This window comes from Spodoptera frugiperda, chromosome 20 (genome assembly GCF_023101765.2).
Source record: "Spodoptera frugiperda isolate SF20-4 chromosome 20, AGI-APGP_CSIRO_Sfru_2.0, whole genome shotgun sequence".
Taxonomy (NCBI): domain Eukaryota; kingdom Metazoa; phylum Arthropoda; class Insecta; order Lepidoptera; family Noctuidae; genus Spodoptera; species Spodoptera frugiperda.
Genome location: NC_064231.1, coordinates 1,749,323 through 1,771,503, shown reverse-complemented (window position 1 = coordinate 1,771,503; position 22,181 = coordinate 1,749,323). Strand labels below are relative to the sequence as shown.

Sequence of the window (22,181 nt, the reverse complement as noted above, 5' to 3'; positions counted from 1 at the left end):
TGATAATGGGCCGGTCTGATTCAGTCAGTCAGTCAGCTACTCGGTTTGTTGTTTCCGTGCAGTGTCGAGTTAGCTTTATACACGGGAGGTCGTCACGATGGCTGTCCGACTGGGCGTGAATATTTTACGTAAATGTACAGGTAAAACCGGTACTCGATGCATGTCGCACTACCCAATCGACGAATACGTGTTTGGACTTACCGCTGAACAACAACAAGTAAGTTTATTACTTTAAAGTTAATTATGATTGAAGAGTAAAGTTGAATAACATGATAATGTAATATGTCGTAATCGTAATACTTCTTTGTTGATATAAAGAGTTTCTTGTGTATTGGAATGTAGGCATTGGTTCCATTTATTTTAAAACGTTTGACCCCGTATCGCTCATGAATTTTGTATGATTATTGTATTGTGCGTGCGTTGCGAAATTCATTCATGTTAGCGGTAGAGCTGCTAAGTATCTGGAGTTGTGGGTTACCTGGCGGGTTTATCGGGGCTCCGGCTAAAAAAGCAGGAGTAGGGATAGGGGTGTGTAAGTCAGTAAGAGTCCAACACTCCCTCTCGCCTCGCCAAGGCAAGAGAAAAGCTATTGCATGATTTTCCCCCTTAAAAAAAGAGCTGCTAAGTAATGATAGCTACTGTGGAATTTCGTTTATGTACATAGTATGCAGATAAGTATGTGACTTAAAATGTCCCTGGTAGTAATGTGCACAAATCTGCTTATTTATTTTATAATATTTATAAAATATAGACATAAAGCCTATATTATTATTCTCTGTAAGTTTACAAAAAATACCTACTGAACCTACTTACCAAAAATATTTTCTACTAGCTTCTGCCAGCGGCTTCACCCACGTTCCCGTGGGATAAAAAGTATCCTATCACCCAAGTCAGCACATACCCTGTCTGTATATCAAACATCACCAAAATCTGTTCAGTAGTTTCAGCGTGGTTGACGGACAAACAGCAAAACATACAAGTGTAATTGCTTTAGACACGGCTCTATTATAGAGAAATTACTTAGGTAGGTATTGCTTACTTTTGGAAAATATGGCTAGGAAGGGAATCCAGTGCAAGAGCCATCTCTCTATCTCTTTGCCTGAATAACAAATGATGTAATAAATTATTATTTCAATAATAAATAATGCAACGACTGGGTCACGGCTGCTGCGCAACAGGTCGCGGATTAGATTCCCTCTCAATTCTTTATGTGATTTATAATAAATTTTCTAAGTACCTATGAGTGTCATGCAGGTGTATGAACTTATTGTACCTATGTTTGTTAATAGTTTAGTAAACTCACCTGTGACCCAGAAGAAAATAAAAGAGTGGGTGCGACGTTCTTCTTTTAAAATGTTGTTATAAAACATTTCTCACTGTACCTAACTATGTATGTTTTAAATTAAAATACATCTTCTGTTATCTTGAAAAATAAACAACATGGCACCTTATCTTTCAGCTTCGGCAATCGGTGTTTGACTTCGCACAAAAAGAGTTGGCGCCAAAAGCAGCGGACATAGACAAGAACAACAATTTTCCAGAATTAAGAGATTTTTGGAAAAAATGTGGAGAACTGGGGTTGTTGGGTGAGTTTGATATTCTTTCTGTTCTTAATATATCTGAATTAGAATAGATTCGTTGTCTGTATAATAGGTAAGTTGTTATAAATACCTACTGGTGCTACTGGTGCTTAAATTTTGGTAGGTACTGACTTGCGAACATTGGCCCAAAAAAGCTATTCAATATAGATACTTATACAGATGTCCCAAAACTCAACGATATAAGTAACGAGTCGCCTACGTTGAGTTTTGAGACACCCTGTATATGTACATACCGCTTAAACCTGTTGTCGAGGTATGAAGTGCCTACAACTGTGTATATGCAACGGTTTAGTTACTTAAAAATTTTGTTTTGACAGGTATTACCGCAGACCCGAAGTTTGGCGGCACAGGAGGGAAGTACTCAGACCACTGCGTCATCATGGAAGAACTTTCAAGGTATGAGAAGTGCATAGGACATATAACGACCAGATTGGCGACATATTAAAAAGGCTCAAATTAAAAGTACCTTTAACCGACGAGCATGCATGAAAAGACTGATTGACTGTTGATGAAGCGAAAGAAGTGTGTAAGAACCGTGGCAATTGGCGTTCCATTGTCTCTGCCTACCCCCAAGGGAGACAGGCGTGAGGTTATGTATGTATGTATGAGAAGTGCAAGGATGCGTGAATGTAGGTATAAAATTTTCACCCGAGTTGTACTTGACTACCTGCTCAGGTAGAGGTTTTGATGGAACCTCACATTTTAATACAATGGGTAGGTATTAAGTAATTATGGGATAGCAGGAAGTAGGGCAAGTGACCCGGTTGTGGCCATCGACCCCTTTGTGGCCATTTGGGCCTTCAAATATTTATAACTAAGGCATGGACAAATAAATTACTCTGTGATGTACAGTATTTAAAATATTGAATATTGGAGACACTGATACCGTTGGCAGCTTTGATGTGTCAAACTTCACTTCGATGCAACAAGTCATTATTTTTAGTTGAGGGTGAAATCGTTAAGATCTTAACAAAAAGGCTAAGGCGAGCGGGTGAGGATTTGGTTTATATTTTTTAAATCTTTGCTAATTGTTTGGATGTTTATGTTAATAATACATGAAGAATATATTGTCTGAGTGAAACTAAAGTTATTTTGTCGCCATATGTTTCTGAAGTGAGGTTTTTAGAAGGTGGCCACTAATGGAGACAAAATTATGAATTTCTCCATACTTTGGCCACATGACTGGCCAAAACTAGTGTACATAGACACCCCACTTTTTCCCCTTTATTTTATCGTGGCTTTTTTTCCTTGGCTTTATATATCAACAAATACATATTTTTCATTTTCGGAGATGCAATAAATTGCCTTCACACAAAGGGGAGGTCAGTTTACTTTGCAGCTTTTACCAACGTCATCATAAATGTTGATCCCTTTATTTGTAAGTTAAATTCAAGTGAAGTAATAATATTTCATATTTTCCAAGCTAAATAAAGAACCATTGTTTGTAAAATGTCCAATTTAATTAATATTTTTTTATTACTTTTATTGTATTTTTTGATGGCCAGAACTGGCACACGACCGTGGCCAGAAATGGCACGAATCTGGCCAAAAATGGCACAAACTCCCTTTTTTTTTCTTTTTTATACAGTTATTTTTCTATTGGACGTTCTTTAAAAAAAGGAGTTTTCTTAGGCAAGGTTAATAAATGTTAAATGACTTTTTACAAGAAATATGTTCGTGATAACAAAAACTATTATTTAAGAAAGCCTCAAAGTCGACAAAATTCTTAAAGTGGCCACAACCGGGTCACTTACGCTACCTACCTAAGTGTCTACCTGCGCAGATAGTTATCTACCTGTAATCATTTGTAAAGACACAAGGACATACCTAAATATGTTTTACCTACCTATACTTATATTTACTTAGGTACTTATTTTTAGCTTTTGTGTGTTGCATTAAACAATGGATAATGTTCTTGTAATTTCAGAGCGGCTGGCGGGGTAGCACTGTCATACGGAGCACATTCCAATTTATGCGTCAACCAAATCAATAGAAACGGGTCTGATGAACAGAAGAGCAAGTATTTACCAAAGGTAGGTCACCTACACTGGTGTTATGTAATAATCCATTTTAGTTACTTACTACCATACTTAAGCATGATTATCTTTAGGCACAGATTACCTATAGAGAGAAAATATTGGGTGTATTTATTTCAAGTAGGGAATCTATCTGCCTTTTCTTCAGCAATTATTTTTAAAACCAAGGAGGATCAGATCTAGGGCGCTTTGCTTCGCTCTTGATCATGCTGTGCACGGCATTATTTGACTATTCCATCACATCGTCACTGCAACTTTGAGTGCAGTTAGTAGTCGCTAGTTTAAGCACCCGTAGTCTTAGATATCTGAGAGCTGATAACTAAGGGGAGACCAGAACCCGGAACCCGGAGCAGGGGACTACTTAGCGGGTTCCGTGGCTCCGGCTTGAAAATCAGGAGTCGGAACGGGGTAGTTTTAAGTCAGTAAGAGTTTTCGTTGACACTCCCTCACATTTTGAACCTTATTACAAAACAATAAAGTCCTAATTATTTCTTGAAATCCACAGTTATGTTCAGGAGAGCACGTAGGGGCTCTAGCTATGTCGGAACCCGGCTCAGGAAGCGACGTTGTATCAATGAAGTTGCGCGCTGAGAAGAAAGGAGATTACTACGTGCTCAATGGAAACAAGTTCTGGATCACCAATGGACCTGACGCTGATGTTTTAGTGGTAATTATTTCGTTGTAAAGAAGTTCGTAAAAGGCCCTCTGTACCTAAAGCCACGAAAATACTTATCTTAATGCATTATTTCATGTTAATTGATCATTGTGGTCATATATCATGCCAGCAATTGGTTAATCCATGTATCTATGTATTCAATGTTAAAGCTGCCCTTAAACATATTCCGGTATTAAATAGCATTAGAATATGGAATATAAAGCCAAACTGAATACCATTTATTTTATTAAATATCCAATTTCGAGCACAGCGGTGTCGAGTATGGGCGCTAGTGTTGCAACTCAAGAGTACCTATGAAATTTCACAATATCAGTGTCGATCGATCGGAATTGGATTCTTGAGTAAGCCCCTAGACATCATATCATACACTACTATACTGTCTACATTTAATTCATTGCTCCATTACAGGTATATGCCAGAACAGATCCCTCTACAAAACCACAGCACGGTATTTCAGCGTTCCTTATAGAGAAGGGTTTCCCAGGGTTCAGCACAGCACAGAAGTTGGACAAACTCGGAATGAGAGGATCTAACACTTGCGAGTTGGTGTTTGAAGACTGCAAGGTACCTATACATTATGTATTGTATATTTTTATAGGTTTAGGGGCAGACGAGTACACGAATCATCCTTAGTACGAGTTTGCTTTACGTTAACGAAATGAAAACGAGAGCGCGGTCGGCGCTCTGATTGGCCAGCGCGAATAAACCAACCAATAAGAGCGTCGAACGCTCTCGTTGCACGGAAAACGAACTCGTACTAAGCCCGCAGATGGTAATTGTAGGTAAGTGATCATCGCTGCCCACGGACACTCGTAATTGCAACACAAGTTCGTTGACGGCTTTTTGAAAATAAATACACTCTTTTCTTGAAGATCCCTGTTCGAAAATATCCTTGTAATGGCTAAAAATTGTATAATACAATAAGTACCTAACTTTATGAAAATGTACATATAAATGAATTTTTATTCTCACTTAAGTGCACAAGTGATTGCATATGTTATAAAGATTATTAAATGTTTTTATGTTTTTAACGTTATCTCATATTTATACGACATTCTTCTTCGACAAGCTTCTAGTTCTTTATTAGGTATATCTACTAGCTTCTGACTGCAGCTTCACCCGTAGTATAAAAAGTAGTATACCAGAAAGTAATCTGTCTCTGTTCCAAATTTCATCGCAATTCCTTCAGCCGTTTTGAAGTGATTGAGTAACAAACATATACAAAAACACAAACTTTCGCAATTAAAGGAAGATGAGTATGATAAATATAAATAAATTACAAGCGGATAAATGACTTTTTGTTGCAGTCACTGTAATATGCGATAACATAACAATAGCAAAATAACATTATCCATGATATCTATGCATTAATGCAAAGTCCTGAATGTCATTGTAAATACTATGCAGATAAATTAAATTAAATGGTTTAAAACTAAAGAATTAAACTCTTTATAACGTGTACAATAAAGTTCATATTTCTATGTAATCTATTATTAATTACATAGTCAAGCGCTTTTAGTAACGTATCAGATGCTTGAGTGTGATACTAAAAAGTACCTTAATAGTAACTAGGTAGTATTAAGTAGCTATGGTATAAGCTTTGTAGTACTACTAATATAGTAGGGATGTTACATGAAATAATTTAAGTAAGCTACGCGGCGTTTACCACGTCGTGTGTCGCGTAATGCTGCTTATGAATATGAGCCCCTAGCATGGTTTGAAACTAGTCGAGTTATCCCAAATACTACGGATCCGGAGCTGCGGATTACCTAGCGGGTTTACCGGGGCTCCGGCTCGAAAAGCAGAAGTAGGAACAGGGTGGTTTTTAGTCAGTAAGAGTCTGACACTCTCTTGCCTCGCCCAAGGCGGGAGAAGTCATTGGATGATATTTCCCTCTTAAAAAATCCAAACTGCGTGAGTAAAACGTTAAATAAAATTAATTGAGCTATGCTTATTTTTTTTTATACAGGTGCCCGCAGCCAATCTCCTTGGTGAAGAAAACAAAGGAGTTTATGTCCTAATGTCAGGTTTAGACCTGGAGCGACTAGTACTTGCAGCCGGTCCTGTCGGGCTGATGCAGGCTGCAGTCGACACCGCTTTCGCATATGCACACACTAGGAAACAGTTCGGAAAGCCTATCGGAGAGTTCCAGTTGTTACAGGTAAGAAAATATTCATGTAATAGGTAATTAGGTATGCAATGTAGGTAATTCTACAGGTCTATCTTGAAAGCAATTTCTAAGACAGAAGTGGGCCAACTTATGGAATTATTCCAGATTGCTTATTTATTCTTGCGAACTTATTGCCTATGTATGAGTTTATATCACGTTTAACGAGATCGCGTTTTGGCGTTTGGATTATCCGGCTTCAATGAACCAACCAATCATAGTGCCGAACGAGCTCTCTTTTCGATTTCGTTAATCGTAAAACCTGTGCGTAAAACAAACTCTTACTACTTACGTGTACGAGTATTCTTGGGTAGTAGTTAGGCATGTTGTTTTTTTAGGCACAAACTTTGCCTTTTCATGAAAAAGTATTACCTAACGAAACCTACTTAAAGATTTTTTATGCCAAAAAAGTATTTAAGAGAATATTTTGCATATTTTAATTTCAGGGTAAAATGGCGGATATGTACACTACTCTGAGTGCTTGCCGCAGCTATCTGTACAGTGTCGCCAAAGCTTGTGACGAAGGACACGTCAACAGTAAGGACTGCGCCGGAGTCATCCTCTATTGCGCTGAGAAAGCTACTAAAGTCGCTTTAGATGCCATACAGATACTTGGTAAGTGATTGTATAGGCTTTTATCTCGACTTACATAAAATTACGTATCATGACGCTGCAATGTGTGGCATATGACAATGACATAATGCAATAGGGTATGGGCCGTAAATTAGGCGCTGATAATTTTATATTGTGCTGATACTTGCAGCAACACTGCAAAAGTGTTGCTGCAAGCAGTCTCAATTGTGGCCACTCGACGAATGGCGTAGTCATCTCTAATTCTAATATAGCTGAATTTACAAAAAAATATCAAAATACTCTAAATACTCTGATGATGTGAGTTTGTAAGATGAGGTTTGTCATCAGATAATAACATCTAGTATAGTCCAATACCAGCACATGTCCCTACTGTAATTTAAAACTCAGAACACATCAAAATGTACAATAGATAATTAGTTCTGATGTCACAATCAGCCTTGAATATTTAATTACAATTATTTGCTTCCTAGTGTCAAAAATATCAGTAGATTCAATGAAGGTGAACCGATTTCAAACATTATTTGGTTACAGGTGGCAATGGATACATCAACGACTACCCAACAGGCAGGATACTACGAGACGCTAAACTTTATGAAATTGGTGCTGGAACCTCAGAAGTGAGAAGGATGCTGATCGGCCGGGCACTCAACAACGAATACAAATGAAATAAAATAGTCACTATGTGATACACTTTGTAATTATTTATTAAAGTTTTTAAAAAACTTCTCATTTTATTCTGTTATTGCTAAGTACCTATGTAAACTAGACTATTTTTGTTAGCTGCTCACTAGAAAAATGCACGAGTTTTTTACTAAACACTAATCATATTCTAAGGTGACTAAAAATAAAACAAAATGACTAAATATTGGCAGGTAAGAAATGCTAATAGAGGTCAACAATCTTTTAGCATATTTCTTGTGTGATTGTATTCAAAGTATTCTGGCATTGACGCCAAATTAGCACCACATATAAATAATACATTGACACTTATTCCCACCAAAAGCTTACCGAGAAGCTAATGGATAATGACTCAACAAAATGCCACCATTTTGGAGGAATATAGAGCATTTGACCAGGTTTTAGTCTGCAGTAGTAAGGCTTGCTACTTTTATACTTAGGATATTTATCTAAGTCTGGCTGCCTGGGATCCACTTGTGCTGTATTATTCAGCAGCTCATGTTCATGTGGGTAAAGGTACTCTGAATCTGAAGGTGCAAATAAGAACAACTGCTTTTCCCCCACAACTTGTGTAAGTAAGTTTTTCTTTGGATCATGATGAAGTGGGGAAACCGTTCCTTTGGGCCCATACCATGCCATAACATCTACAGGCTCATTAGTGTCAGAGAAACAGCAATATTCAGGCTCAGTTATATCATTTTTCAGTTCTGGGATTTGGTCAAATAATTGGTACTGGGCGAGGTAACCAGTGGGCCCTTCAGTCTGGTAAATGTATTGTTTGACAAACTCCTCTATTGTAATCAGTCTTTGTGTCCAATCATTGTCTGTGTACTTGCTTCCAATTTCTATAGACACTGTTCTAGGACCAGCAAGCTTAATAAAATAGTTCTGGTCTTTCCATTTTTCTAATGCTGGCCAGTGATTTATACAGTTCTCTAATATAACAGGTTTTTCTTCTAAAATGTAGTTTTTGTAGAAGTGTTCCATACTTGGACAGTCAATAGTCTCTATTTGAATAGCATTGAATGCACCAGCTTCTTTTGATGTATCACTAGTTGCATTTTGTTTTTCTTTGCTTGTTGTGTCCTTCAAAATAATATTCTTTTGAATATTTACAGTATTTAAAATGGTTGCACAGTTTTGTAAAAGTCGAGGTTCTTTGTCTAAAGGACAACCAAACAGGATTCCAAAGTCTATAATTTTATACGCCTGCTTTATCATTGTGTCGGTATCTTCATCGGAAAATCTTACATGAGCTAATAATTTTAAATATGTGGCAATAGTTATTGCTTTCCTGATAAACAATTTCACTTCTTTCCAGTTGCCGATGTTAATTTTTTCGTACATATAATCTAGGATAGCTTGGATTCTTATCGTAGAAGACGGATCTGTTGACTCAGTACTGTTGATATACCTGTGCAATAATGATTTAGTAGCTGGATCTAAGTCTTCAATTTCAGGCAACGCTGTAGCCACACTAGTCTTGTATTCTTCTAATTTATAACAAATGTCACGTAATGCTAACATCTTCACAGTTTAAATTGAGTTTAGAGTACATAAATCCGCTTTTTGTTCAATGTTTACAACTTCCTAACCTACAAATCAGAGAATCAGTGAAATGACATCAATGATCAATGACATGACATCATTCATCTTTGTAGTTTCATTTCACGCAACTATGGTGACTGTCAAAAGGATGCGAAGCAACAAGAACGAGTGAAGGTTTTTTGAAAGTTCTTTTATGTGTGTAAAGAAACGACATCAAATTGTCTCTGGTTGTAAATTACTTTTGTGTTGTGTCATTATAAAATAACAGAGTATTTGTGAAGTAATAGCTACGATAGGAAGTATATAATGAAGTGGAGTTTTCTTGTTTATCAGCCAAAACATTACCATAAAGTAGATAATCAATAAGATTTCTCTAACCTTGACCTTTCACGAAAAGTAAAAACTTATTGTCTATGCCTAATCATATGACTTTTGCACGTGATCTGACATATTATTTACATTATTAACAAAGTGTTTTTAAAAGTTTTTTATAACAATTATTTTCTCTATATACATTTCATAAAAGATGTTACAAAGTACCGCCATGAAAATATCGTGAAATGTTACGTGTGACGCAATGGCCTTGTTCGACAAATTGTTTTCTCTCAAGAGAAAACTTGATGATCGCGAACCAAGAAACCGCGACAGGTACGTCATGATGAAACGCTTTTCATTCATTTTATTCTATTTTTGTGAGAATGCGGTATGCGGTGTGGTGTGGTGGGGTTGACGCACGATCTGTTCACCCGTGCCGGGAGACAGGTCTTCTTGAGGGCACTATGTGAACCTTCGCGTAGAAGTGGTGACGCACTCTAGTCTCGGTCTGGCAGTGCAGTGCGACGAGCATGTGATAAGTGCGCGGGGCGCGGGCCGCGGGCTGCGGGCGTAGGCGAGCAGTGAGCGCGATCACGTCACTCGCGAGAGGGGCGGGTCGCGCCGCGCGCTCTATGTTTACTTATTTACATGAGATGTAAGCTAGTACACCAGCACATTCCACACCAAACGGACGCTCGTCCGCTGATACTCGCCTATCGATGTGCATTTAGTGTTAATCATTAACAGTGGTTGCATTTCTTGATCAGTGAGTGCATATGACACAGTTTGGTCTTTGCAAACTTTGCAACTTTGGTATTCTGGTGAGCAGCTGTAGGGACAGCTGATGTGACTATGAAATAAAATGAAATTTAGGTAACAACTGTTTACTATGTGCTTTCATTAGATATAGAAGAATATTGGTAGAATCTAGAATGTAATCATGGAAGCAGGCGATCCAGTCTGTCCGTCTATTAAAGTATGTATTTTATTTAGTTTGAAGCAGTGTAGACTTGTTACAGTCAAGTAATCAAAATCACATTTAAGTGGAGCATACTTTGAATGATAATGGACATGATGAGTTTGTTGATTTAGTGTCTGGTGGTGCTCCGACAACTGTTCATCAAAACATTGTTGGTAGATACATATTATTTGCATATATACTTGGAATGATAAGCACTCTACAATATTGTAATGCTTGCAACATAAAAGAAGAGAAAGTTGGCTCATTGTTGACTTAGTGCTGATACATTCTGCACACTCATGACCAGCCTGCTTAGAATAACATTACAAAAGAAGTTACAAATAAATCCGTCCATTAATTCAATCAAATATCTGTTTGTTTACATTTTTTACATTTTTATTTATTAATAATAATTTACTTACATGTGGCCTGTCTAGTCCATGAATCCGGATTCTAATTCGACAAACATATCATATCATCATATATCATGTTCATTGATTAGGCCTGTGTTATCTCAAGCACTTGTCACTTTATCTAAACAAAACTTGTTTTACAATCATTTTGTCTGATTAGTTCAAAGTGAGCATAATGACAATGTTCTAGTTGCTTATTGGAATATATTTTGCTGCAATAATATACCTATTACAATGTAAGTTGTCTCTTTAAACAAATAATTGCACAAATGGTGATCAATTACATATTTTCTTTAACTTTTATCGTAATTAGTTATGTGCAAGTAGTTAAATATAGTGTGGAATTTCCTAGTAATGAAAATATCAGAAATTGTAAGGATAATTTCTATGAAGAATTAGTGAAATGAAACAGACTATAAACCATGGTTTATTAATAACATCTTATACTTTTATTTTGTTTGTATGAGAATGTACGTAGGTTTGATAACTGGTGATATTTTTAGCTTCGGTAGGTGTGTCCGTTTGTCTGCTCATGTGATGCCCTCACATGCCAGTTTTTCACTAACTACTTGTTGATAATTAAACTTTTGTTGCTAATGCCAAATGTTTCTGCCAATTAGATTGTTTAAAGTATCTCGGCAACTGATAGATAACAATTGTAAACTATTGTTTTTAAAATGAATTATTTTTAATTTTACCAAATTTATTTCATTAAAGTCAAATTCAGGATATAATAGTGAAAGTGTTAATCATTTTAAAGTATATCTGTTTAATCTTACACTAATTTTATTTCACGAAAACGCTATTTAATGATTTTTCATACTTTTTCTTTTGTTGCCAGGTCCTGTCAGATAAATCCGGAGCAAGTGCGGTTGCTTCTGTTCAAAGAGTGTGATTGGAGGGGCAGGAAGCTATTGTTTGACTCTGCTGCTATACAGAAGGTCCCAGCCAATAAAAATGATAAGCCAAATGTCAGACAGTCTGAAGAAGTGCCATGCATATTGGAGGTGTCAGAGGGATTCACATACCTGGTAAATATTCATATTCATTTTTAGTTTATAGATATTTCGATTTATACTCGTAACTTTTCAGAATTAGAGTTTAATTGATATTAAGAGTTCCCTGGGTTAATTTCCAGACTTTCTATATGATAATTGATTGTTGAATTATTTTGTAAAACTGCATCTGCATAATTTTGGAACATTCATCATTAATTTTTATATAGGTATTCTTATTGTTTGAAAACTCCGTTTACATTATAAACAAATACGTATTCGGTACAAGACTATAAATAACAAAATCCTCATTTCCGTGAAAATATAAATATTCTTATCACACAACAAGTCTCGCATTCGTACCGAATTTAAATCACATACGGATTCAGACTTTCCTGTTATCTCAATAGATCATTATTTTGTACTTCCTTTATATTTACTTCCAACGAATTTTACCGTATAAATGCTACGTAATTTTCTCATACGTAGCGGGAAGCCCGGACTGGAAAAAACGTGATGAAAATTTAAAAGAGGATACGAAGTTTGCTTTTTGATAAAATTTATAGCTTTACGTATCTAGTGCATGAATGAGTAGGTTAATAAGAATATAGCTGACATAGTAATGCGTTGAGATAAAGTAACTATGCACTATGTAGTGTTTCGTACTCCGTAAATACTAATCTTTGGTTTAAGAATACGGCGGAGTAGCAATTACGTTTAAGAACTGAGACTACATAACTATCGATCGATTTGTTTGCTTCTATTAATAGTTCCAAAGCAAATTATAACGGAAATTCATTATGAAACTAAACCATTCTTGTTAATCCATCCGTCCGTAATGAAATAATTTTCAAAGATGATATGGATATAGTATAAATCAACAAGAAAGTCATTTGTGTATCTTACTTTCTAAAAAAAACCACGATGAACGTGAAACACGTACGTAATTTAATCATGTGATAAGTAATTCAATAACAATATTTTGTTTTGTTTTTATCTAGTTAATCTGTCTCGCATTTATTATAAATTATGATCTTTTCATCGTTTTTATATTTCGGACACTCTCCAATACGCGTATGTAGGCCGTTTACCTTAGCGTGTGATAATAATAATACGGCCACGAACACTCGAAGCACGTGACTAGCCAGCTGCTTACAATCATACCGGCAACACGATGACGCGTCCGAACCGTGCAATACCAATCAAAGAATAACAGTATCAACATAAATTTAAAAAATACTACGTCATATTTTTTTAGCATTGGTCCAAATATAGCTCCTTGGGGAATCCAATGGTAATCCTTTTTGTGTTGTGGTATGATATGTTTTTTGTCGATAAGATAAGTTGTAGATAGCATGTCTATGTACTTCATATTGTTTCAATGACGTCACCAACAGGATTATCTTACGCCGTTGTGTTACTATGGGTAGAAAGCAACATTTAAAAGATGGTAAACTAAATAAAAAGCTTTACCAAAATCCTTTTCTTTGTTGTTTGGGTTTTGCTAACTGTGAACATTGTCTTGTCATTTAAATGTTTTGGTCGACAGTCTTGGCATTAGTTTTAACAACTCAACAATTTACTCAAATGGTATATCCTTGAAACTCAGCATCTAGCGCTGGCCTAGTTAAGAATCCCTCTTATTTATAAAACTTGTCATGTCAGAGATGGTCTATAAATCTTGTGTAGCATTATCATGTTCTTGGCAATGCAGAGCGGTTAGTCCTAAATGAAGTGGGTTTGGAATTAGTATGATGGACACGTAACGAATATCATACTTTCTATAGATACAGAGTGCAAGAATAACCTGTGAATTTTGGAATGTTTTTACTTAAAAATCTTTGACGTCGTTGTAGAGTTCGACAGTACTTTTTTCGCGCAATAACTTTCATCGATATGGATGACGTTTTGTATCGAACGATGAGTGTGAGCGATCAGCGAACTTCTCTCTCTTTATGATAAATGTTTAAAAATAACGCAACAATCGACATACGGAGCGGTCACATGACCGACAATTTGCTCTAACATTATCACTGGAGCATTCTATATTTAGACCACTTAAGATGTTAGCCTTTTCGATTATAAAGCGTGCCGTAAGTGGGACTTATGTGCGCGGACGGACCGTAATTTTAGCTGGATCCTAATTAATGGTCATCACATGTCCCATTATAGTTGTGTCAATTGTCTCCCATCTATATTTACTTTGGAAATCCATGGCACGTGATAATTCATTGCCTCTTTAGACTTCAAGCCGTTGTTAGTTATAACCGGTCTAACTTGATAGTTATTTATATACGTTATTATCTTTAATATGGAATCTAAATTGTTTATGTTCCGTGCAGTAACATTGTGAAAGGGTTGCCAAAATTAGTTGCTTTAAGACTGACTAATGATTTGTTTTAACGCCTTTGTTATAATCAAATGCAAAACAAGTTTATTTGCGCTACGTATAGTGTAAAAATAAACGATGTTTAATGGCTTTGTTTTCTCACCTTTATCATAATTGTCCGCTCTAAATGTATCATGCCCTTTACCGAACAAGGATTTGTCACGTATCGCAAAAGGCGCGGTTCGGTATGAATTTATAAAATCAACAAACGCTTGCCTAAAAACTAAGCAAAAATATTATTTTTGGAAAATTATTCTTTAAAAAATATTTATCACATTTCTGTGTTACGTTAGCGTGGGCGTAACTGTGAATAAAGATATTATTTTTGGCCACCATTGACGTATTTGGGCGTACGACTTTTGTAGCCACCTGTCATGTAAATCATCGTCTTGATGAATGAGTGGGCTTTGTTCCGAACCATCACGGAAGGTCAAACAATACACGATGCCCTTTCCAGTCGTTGCTACTGCAGATTTAAAGATTGTAGAAAGATTTTTGATTCAGATAGACAAATTTCACCTACTTAGTTGAATCAAAGTATTAGGACAGACTTCTGTTAAATTCAAAATAAGAATACGAAGTACATATCTACATATTTGAAACTGCAGTTTAAGGTACTTCAAAATACCATCATTCCTATGTGTGCTAATGATAAAACGTTCATGATGGAAGTGAACAAAAACTGGGGATTTTTTACTTAATCGCGGAAAATCACCTAATGATTTGACTTGAGAGGGAGTGTCAGAACAAAAATTAAGGTAGATGAACAAGAAAGTCAATGGTTCTCTACTATTCTCTATATTGAACGTTATGTCTCTTTGTCCAGTACAAGGGACCGGCGGCGGACGCGAACGTTCTCGGTGAGATGATATTCGGTGCAGTCGCCATGAACTACAAGAGCGTATCATTGAAAATCCACATCATGGATGAGCCAAGGAGGTAAGGTCGAATTCATTACCGCCATAATGCAACTTTTATTGTGTTTATTAATACTGGCTGCATAGGATTTGCCGGCTCATTATTTTAGTTTGTGTTCTTTTTTAAAATGCTCATTGTTTTAGATTATGTTCTTTTTTTAAAATGCTCAGTAAAACGCGCTTTACTTATTTGCTTTGCTAACAACGTGTTGTAAACTTGACTGATGCCATTTATTTAACTAACAAATCCTTTAATCAAGTCATTTTAAAATGTTGTTTTCTTGAATCTTGGATAAATAATGTAATATTGTTACTTATCTATCAAGTACTTACCTACCTAGCTACTTAAACATCTTCGTGACCGATCGATCACAGAGCCTTGGTATCAAAATATTTAGATAATGCATGTACTTTATAATGCAGTTATCTAATCATAAGAATTGCGCTCAATTTCAATCTCTTAAGTGATTCGTTTTAATCTAGATCATTCGCGTTATCATGCTTCCTTTAAAAATCATGTTTTTCTACTGTTTATCTAAGCCCCCAACGACCATTTTGACCGTGAATTTGCTACACGATCACAAGGTTCAATGTCGTTCGACGGATCTATTTTTGCAATCTTTATTTTACTTGCGATGTTAATGTGTTTGCCATTATAATTTTCAACCTTATTGATAGTTTAATTGATAAAAACCTCAACTTTTTTAAATCACTCCCTTGTTGGTACTGATTTTCAAACTTATGTGATATTTCGTAGGTTGATGTGCTCAAAAGTATTCTGCGTACCGACTCGCCGGATCAGCCGGATAGGGAATCCGGAGAGGAGGGAAGCAAGTGCTTGTGAGAATGGAGACCGATCCAAACCTCTCAGTGTCCCTCTTGTGAGGGAAGAGGGAGTTTCGCTCAGTTTTTCGCTAGATAGAGGAGATTCGGGTAAGTTTGAAGACATAAGTTTTTTTTAAAATTTGATAGTTTTCCAGATGGTCCGTATAGGCTCACGGTTTTTTACATGGTATCCGTGACATACCTAGTGCAAAGTGGATGTTACATTAATGTCCGGAGCTGCGGACTGCCACTCCCTGTGTCCCACTCCAAGGCGGAAGAAGTTAGGAGGATTTTCCCCCGTAAAAAAATATTGAAAACGTACATAAAGAAGTTGTTCTATTTGACAGTTACGTGTATAAGCCTATAGATAGAAACCTATTATAGGTTTATACCTACTTTTATTCACAAATGCAGTATATTTCAGGTTACTACGGAGACCACTCGCCGTACAGCAGTGTCGGGTCCACGCACGATTACTTCTCAATGTGCGATATCTGGGATAGCAACAACCAGGACGATTTCGCCTCTTTTCACTGTGAGTACCTACTCATTATTAGTTATGTTACAATTTAGTAGATGAAATACTGAAATGATGACACTTTCTTGTATTTGGGAACCTTTTCCTGAAAATGTACGAATGTTAATTGAAAATTATTTGGGTTTTGCAATTTGCAAAGATCAAATATCTAAAAGTTACTATCATATCTTCAACATGTCGTTTTACTCTTTCTTTGGTTATAATAAACCGCACGTAGTGCATACCTAGTTAATAAAAATATGCTTTGCCTGCGTCATTTGAAGGATGCATGCATTCGTCAAAATGACGCTACGTGGACAGTAGACCTAAGGGTAATAGTGACCATCTATATCTGTCGTCACCACGCGGCTATCGATCGTAGTTCCTTAATATCTTAGCCTGATGACTCTATCCTAAATCGATCGAACTTAAAACAATGTATCCGAACTGCGCAATTTCTAAGACTAGCGCGTTCAGCTTTCACCTTTACATAGTAACATATAGAGTTTAATTTTGAATAACTGGGTTGATGAGACTAATGTTCTTAGTACAAGAGAGTTTAAAAGTACTTTATTCTTTATCAGTACCAGCTGGCAGAAGACTTAGTACATCAAGCAACGGTAGTTGGCAAAGGAGAACGTTCCAGAACATGGCGACGAGGTTCGATGTCGGACATCAGAGTGCCAACCTGCTCAGAGTACCAACTGCTACTAGCAACACCGCCAGTTCTGATTCGCAGGTTAGTGTTCGATATTCAAATGTTTGTTTGTTTTTTTTTTCTTTTGACATTTAGGTAGATGAATGAAAGAGGAGATGTCATAACTGGATTTCCCTTTAACATAATGCGTGATGCTTTACGGGAAGCGCAGGACGTTACAAACTACACCCCTCTATTTCCTATCTAGTGGTCCCGTACTACAAAAATGTTGCCAATTGTCCACATTTTAATGTGTCACTTTCTTAGCGCTTGTAACCAATCTACACCTTTTTATTACTTATAATATGATTGGATAGGGCTGTTTTTTGTGTATCAGTGAATAATCACGTTATGGCATTCCCTCTTTGTACTTGTTTCATGTGTTTTATTCATTTAAGAAGCGATATATTGTGTTACTAATAAAACGTAAAGAAAAAAAGAACTGCGTAAAAAGTTTTAATCACTCAATCGAAATGATACAAGACATAACTTATCAAGTAAGAAAAAACCTTTGACGTCATATAACTTTTTGCACTTAAACAAAAAATTATACATCGCGTTTAAAACGTAACGTATTATAATAAGTTTTATGATTCTCGGAAGTGTGTAGCCTAAAGCAAATAAAAGCAATTTGTTTCTTCTTACCAATTTAAGCCCTCTTAATCTTTTCTACTTAACGAGTTACTCTCACGCGATGACCTAAGCACAATTATTATTGTGTTGTATGTTTGAAGACTTTGTAGGTACGGCTATTATAACCATGTTGTTTAGTTATGCTTCAGGTCTTAGATTACTTTGGTTTTTCCAAGTTACAAAGTAGCAACAAAGATTACAATCCGTCTCTGATGGTAGGCGGTTACTATAGACTATGGTGACCGCCTATAGTGACCGATTATAGACCTATAGACTCTATAAACACTACGTATAGTCATTGGCGACGGCAGAAGTATCACAAGTGCGTTGTAGATCATTTAGAAAACAGTTTAATTTCGCCATTGTTTCACGACCGGGCTTCCCGAAAATGTTGGCACAATCAAACATCGAGTTGGTGACAGTGTTATCCCTTTGTTTTTATGTAGAAAGGGTCTTCCAAGGTTCTCTGTTCGTTCGCGATTAAAATCAATAAAAACAACTCATATTCAGCCTATCTCTGAAAGTCATCATGTTATTATTTTATGCAATTTCACACAATATAAAATGCATCTGCATTTGAATAACTAAAAGAAATCTGCATTTGTTTCCTCATATTCATTTGTTGCTATACACGTGTTTTCTACTCTACGGAAAGTTCTAGAATCATTAGCAACACTTGAAATACATGTATCATGTCTACTTCACGTCACGGTAAATATTGAAACGATGCTACTATATAACTGTCTGTCAGTCCGTGATGACATCACGGTTATCGTGAGAACTCGCTTCCCCTCAGATTATATTGTAGATAGTACATGATAGAAACTTGTATACATGATACATTGCCTGATAATGTCTATTATTATGCTCTTATAAGTGGTTTGGATATAGGGAAGATACCTAGAAAGTTTAGCTACTTACTATTGTTTTTCATTTGCGAATAGATACGTCTACGTGATGTGTTTATGTCTGAAAATTAATATGCTATTAAAATGGTTGTTTCTTTATCATATACTAGCTGTTGTTTGTAGGTACATACTCCGTGTGTCTTGACACTTAGACTCTTTTTTTTATCCAATGACTTCTCCCGAATTGGGCGAGGTGAGAGGGAGTGTCACCTCTTACTGACTAAAAGCCACCCCGTTCCTACTCCTGCTTTTCGTGCCGGAGCCCCGGTAAACCCGCTAGGCAGTCCGCAGCTCCGGATGACTCTAGACCTAAAGTCTATCTGCGTGTCTGCGGGCAAGACACATTTCAAATTGATATTAACCATGTTCTTGGCAACATTCATTCATATCTGAATTCTGTCTTGCATTTCCATAATTGCATGTCAGTCAATTGACTCATATAAGATTATATGCAGATATCTGCCAAAGTTTGAATGGTAACGTTAGATTTTCAAGTTTATGGTCAAAAGGATTAAAAAAACCATACTACTTAACGTCAAATTAACCAAAATTGAGATAATGATAGATCGAAACTTTCTGCCTAGTACAGCAAAACTGTGGAACGAGCTGTCGTTCGGCGGTACTTCCGAACCGATACGACCTCCAAACTTTCAAGAAAAGCGCTTATTCTGTTTAAAAGATTGGCAACGTACCTACTTACGTTCCGGGTGTTCATGGGCGGCGCTGATCGCTTACCATCAGGCCCCATAAAAAAATCTGCGGCACCTATTTAGACATCGGTTACTTTATAAGCGCTAAAGTAACAACTTATTTGCTTATACAGTCCAACCAATGTCTAAAAAAAGCGACAAATACAATAACAACAGAAGACGTTTCGAGAAAGCCAAACAGCGTCATATCCGTGGAACACCCAACAAATTGATTAATTTATTAAGAAACAATGACACAAAAACAAAACGCTATCAGGAATCCCGAAGTAGGATAGTGTCACCAAGGGCCACTCCAATGGTGATTGTTGAATTGTTTACAAACAGCATTATCGCATTATCTACCGCGTGATGGTCGTCACATGATTGTCCAAGCTATCGTTCAGTCATGTGAGCTGTTATCAGGACAATGACAGGCCGAAGGTACTTAGTTAATGGCTGCATTTGTTATGTTTGATTGTAGTGGTGATGCAATTAATGGAATGTTTTATTGTAGGAATGTTTCGAGTGGCATGTGACTACCTCAAGTTATCTCGCGTTGGGTGAGGCTTTGAGTCTGTACTATGATGGATGATATGATTGTCTGGTCTTGTGATTGATTGGGCATAAGTATGATTGCTAAGTTACGAGATTTTTATCCCTGGCTAACACATCTTTCAAGTTCAAATCCTTTTATTTACAAACTCATGTACCTACATAGAAGATGTTATTATAGCTTACAAAATTCTACACATATTGCCTTCACATAGGCAGGTAAATCGTCCGATCCGTGCCTGGTATAAAATAGCTGAAAAATTGGAAAGCTTTGGCAATAAATATTACAAGTACCTATGTGCGGGTTCTTCTATATATCTTTGTAACGTATGGTCTTGTAGCTAATTTTACTATGTTACCGTCATTTGAACTCGAATAGTTATTTGTAAACTATTTGAGGAAAATGATAAAAAATAGAATATGTTTAATTTGATAATAAGAATGTGATGTCCACTGCATAATATCGGTCGAAAACTACGTAAGCATTTCGATAACAAAATTTACTAACAAATAAAATTCAATTAATCTGTCTAACTTAACGTGGCCTTACATTCGTACATCAGTACTCACATTTAACGCTTTTTGATTGAACTTTCTGATATCTGCGATCTTAAAAAAAAAAACAGGCTGTGTTGGCTCATCATAGGAAAAAAAAACATACATATTGTATCGAACAGAATGCTTATGTGAATGTTGCTATTATTCTCTGCCTACACCCATGGGGATAAAGACGCAAGTCACTTCTAATAATCTTGTCAACTGAGACAGGAATATAAATTTTCTTTTTTTTATTGAACCACACTTGTCGACGTCCATCACACAGCGGCAGCGTTTTGTTTTTTATACAAGTTCCGTCACGTAAAACTATGTAACAATGAAATGGTGGTCAATGAATGCCGTCAAAACATTACTATTAATCTCCGTGAGTCACCAATCACGTGAAGGTGCTTATGTAATTATGTATTGGTACGGTTTTTTCTAATGAACTGATATTATGTTAATTATAGAACTTGTTAGGTTGCCTGGATGGTTCAGTAGTTGCTTAAACTCTTAGATTCAGATTTCTGGTTCGGTCTAAGTACTATTTGAATTATTCTATCCGGTGGTCACTTTGTGACTATTGGTGTCTCTCCATTTTCCTTGATTATGTGTGTCTTCTATTAACGCTTATGAACAATGGCCTTTTTAAATATTGCTTGTTTTTTTTGCTTCCCTGTAAAAACTGTCCTGTGCTAATTATACATATAGAGTGAATTATGTTGCGGCGTAACTACAATGCGCCGAGAACAATGTTTAAACAGGGATGCAAAATAAACAATATTTAAGTATCAAAATATAACAGTTAAAGTTGTAATACTGATATTGTCATTTTTTATTATTTACCTACATAACATTAAAAAAAACTTTCTGAGCCAAAGATATCCGAATTCCGATTTAGCGATACGGGTGTTTATTGTAGGTGTACTAAAATTAATTTGATACAAGTCCGGAGCTAACTGAAACCGGTCGCGACACACGAACACAAACATCGCGTTTGGGTCACCGACTTGACTCACGTGATTGCAGGACAAAGACATTGCACCCACGATTTTCACCTCGCCAAAGGTCAAATGTATTTTTAAAGGACCCGGTCTAAATACTGGTATGGAAATTTCCATGGTTGGAAGGCAGGAAAGAAAGAAAGAAAGAGGTTTTATGCGAGATTAGGAATGTGACGCGTCGTGGTCTCTACTTGGAATAGGTACTCTAGTAATGGAGTTCTATAAAGTTCTATTCAGTCAAATACTGTTTTACTGAGAAATTACATCCTCTGAAGCAAATGTTTCTTGATTCACTTTTCTTAGAATTCTACTATAGGTATTGAATATGGGAATTCCCTGTAAAGAGATTTCATTAGAGGAAATAAAAATATTTTTGGTTTTTTCTGTCATTAAGTTGATTGTGTTTATGAGTGAGGTCTGTCGAAAGGTTCAAGGAACATAAGACCTTTTAACTTTCTCTTTAATCATGTTCTTGCTAATTAATTATGTGTAATGACTAATGAGTTATAACATGGTCAGAACAAAAATA

At 36.3% G+C, this 22,181-nt stretch overlaps 3 protein-coding genes across 5 annotated transcripts in view; 2 read left to right on the top strand and 1 right to left on the bottom strand.

The window, feature by feature from the left end:
• Nucleotides 1-35: 35 nt before the first annotated feature.
• LOC118280483 (isovaleryl-CoA dehydrogenase, mitochondrial) lies at nt 36-7,803 on the top strand. Its single transcript, XM_035600554.2, has 9 exons — nt 36-217; nt 1,460-1,586; nt 1,919-1,997; nt 3,529-3,634; nt 4,143-4,304; nt 4,722-4,877; nt 6,283-6,474; nt 6,927-7,095; nt 7,606-7,803. The coding sequence occupies exons 1-9, from the start codon at nt 98-100 to the stop codon at nt 7,737-7,739; spliced, it is 1,245 nt and encodes a 414-aa protein (XP_035456447.2). The 5' UTR covers nt 36-97; the 3' UTR covers nt 7,740-7,803.
• On the bottom strand, nt 7,761-9,410 carry LOC118280490 (bifunctional peptidase and arginyl-hydroxylase JMJD5). Its single transcript, XM_035600566.2, has one exon. It carries the CDS (start codon nt 9,277-9,279, stop codon nt 8,062-8,064), a length of 1,218 nt encoding a protein of 405 aa, XP_035456459.2. The 5' UTR covers nt 9,280-9,410; the 3' UTR covers nt 7,761-8,061.
• A 166-nt stretch (nt 9,411-9,576) lies between these two features.
• The window catches only part of LOC118280474 (folliculin-interacting protein 2), a 29,118-nt gene continuing 16,513 nt past the window's right edge, over nt 9,577-22,181 (top strand). Inside the window, exons 1-6 of one of the 3 annotated variants that reach the window (XM_035600530.2) lie at nt 9,577-9,948; nt 11,831-12,020; nt 15,200-15,312; nt 16,048-16,223; nt 16,540-16,650; nt 17,217-17,371. In XM_035600530.2, coding sequence (XP_035456423.2) covers nt 9,878-9,948; nt 11,831-12,020; nt 15,200-15,312; nt 16,048-16,223; nt 16,540-16,650; nt 17,217-17,371 — 816 coding nt within the window. In that variant the 5' untranslated portion in view covers nt 9,577-9,877. Of the gene's footprint in view, nt 9,949-10,085; nt 10,489-11,092; nt 11,226-11,830; nt 12,021-15,199; nt 15,313-16,047; nt 16,224-16,539; nt 16,651-17,216; nt 17,372-22,181 lie in introns of those variants that run through there. The other 2 variants (XM_035600540.2, XM_050701443.1) reach the window with 2 other exon arrangements.

Bases quoted from the DNA above. Each gene is read 5' to 3' on its own strand.
- LOC118280483 (XM_035600554.2), top strand. From the start codon at position 98: ATGGCTGTCCGACTGGGCGTGAATATTTTACGTAAATGTACAGGTAAA. The intron at 1,998-3,528 runs GTATGAGAAGTG...TTGTAATTTCAG, and splicing joins ATCATGGAAGAACTTTCAAG to AGCGGCTGGCGGGGTAGCAC. The intron at 3,635-4,142 runs GTAGGTCACCTA...TGAAATCCACAG, and splicing joins AGAGCAAGTATTTACCAAAG to TTATGTTCAGGAGAGCACGT.
- LOC118280490 (XM_035600566.2), bottom strand. From the start codon at position 9,279: ATGTTAGCATTACGTGACATTTGTTATAAATTAGAAGAATACAAGACT.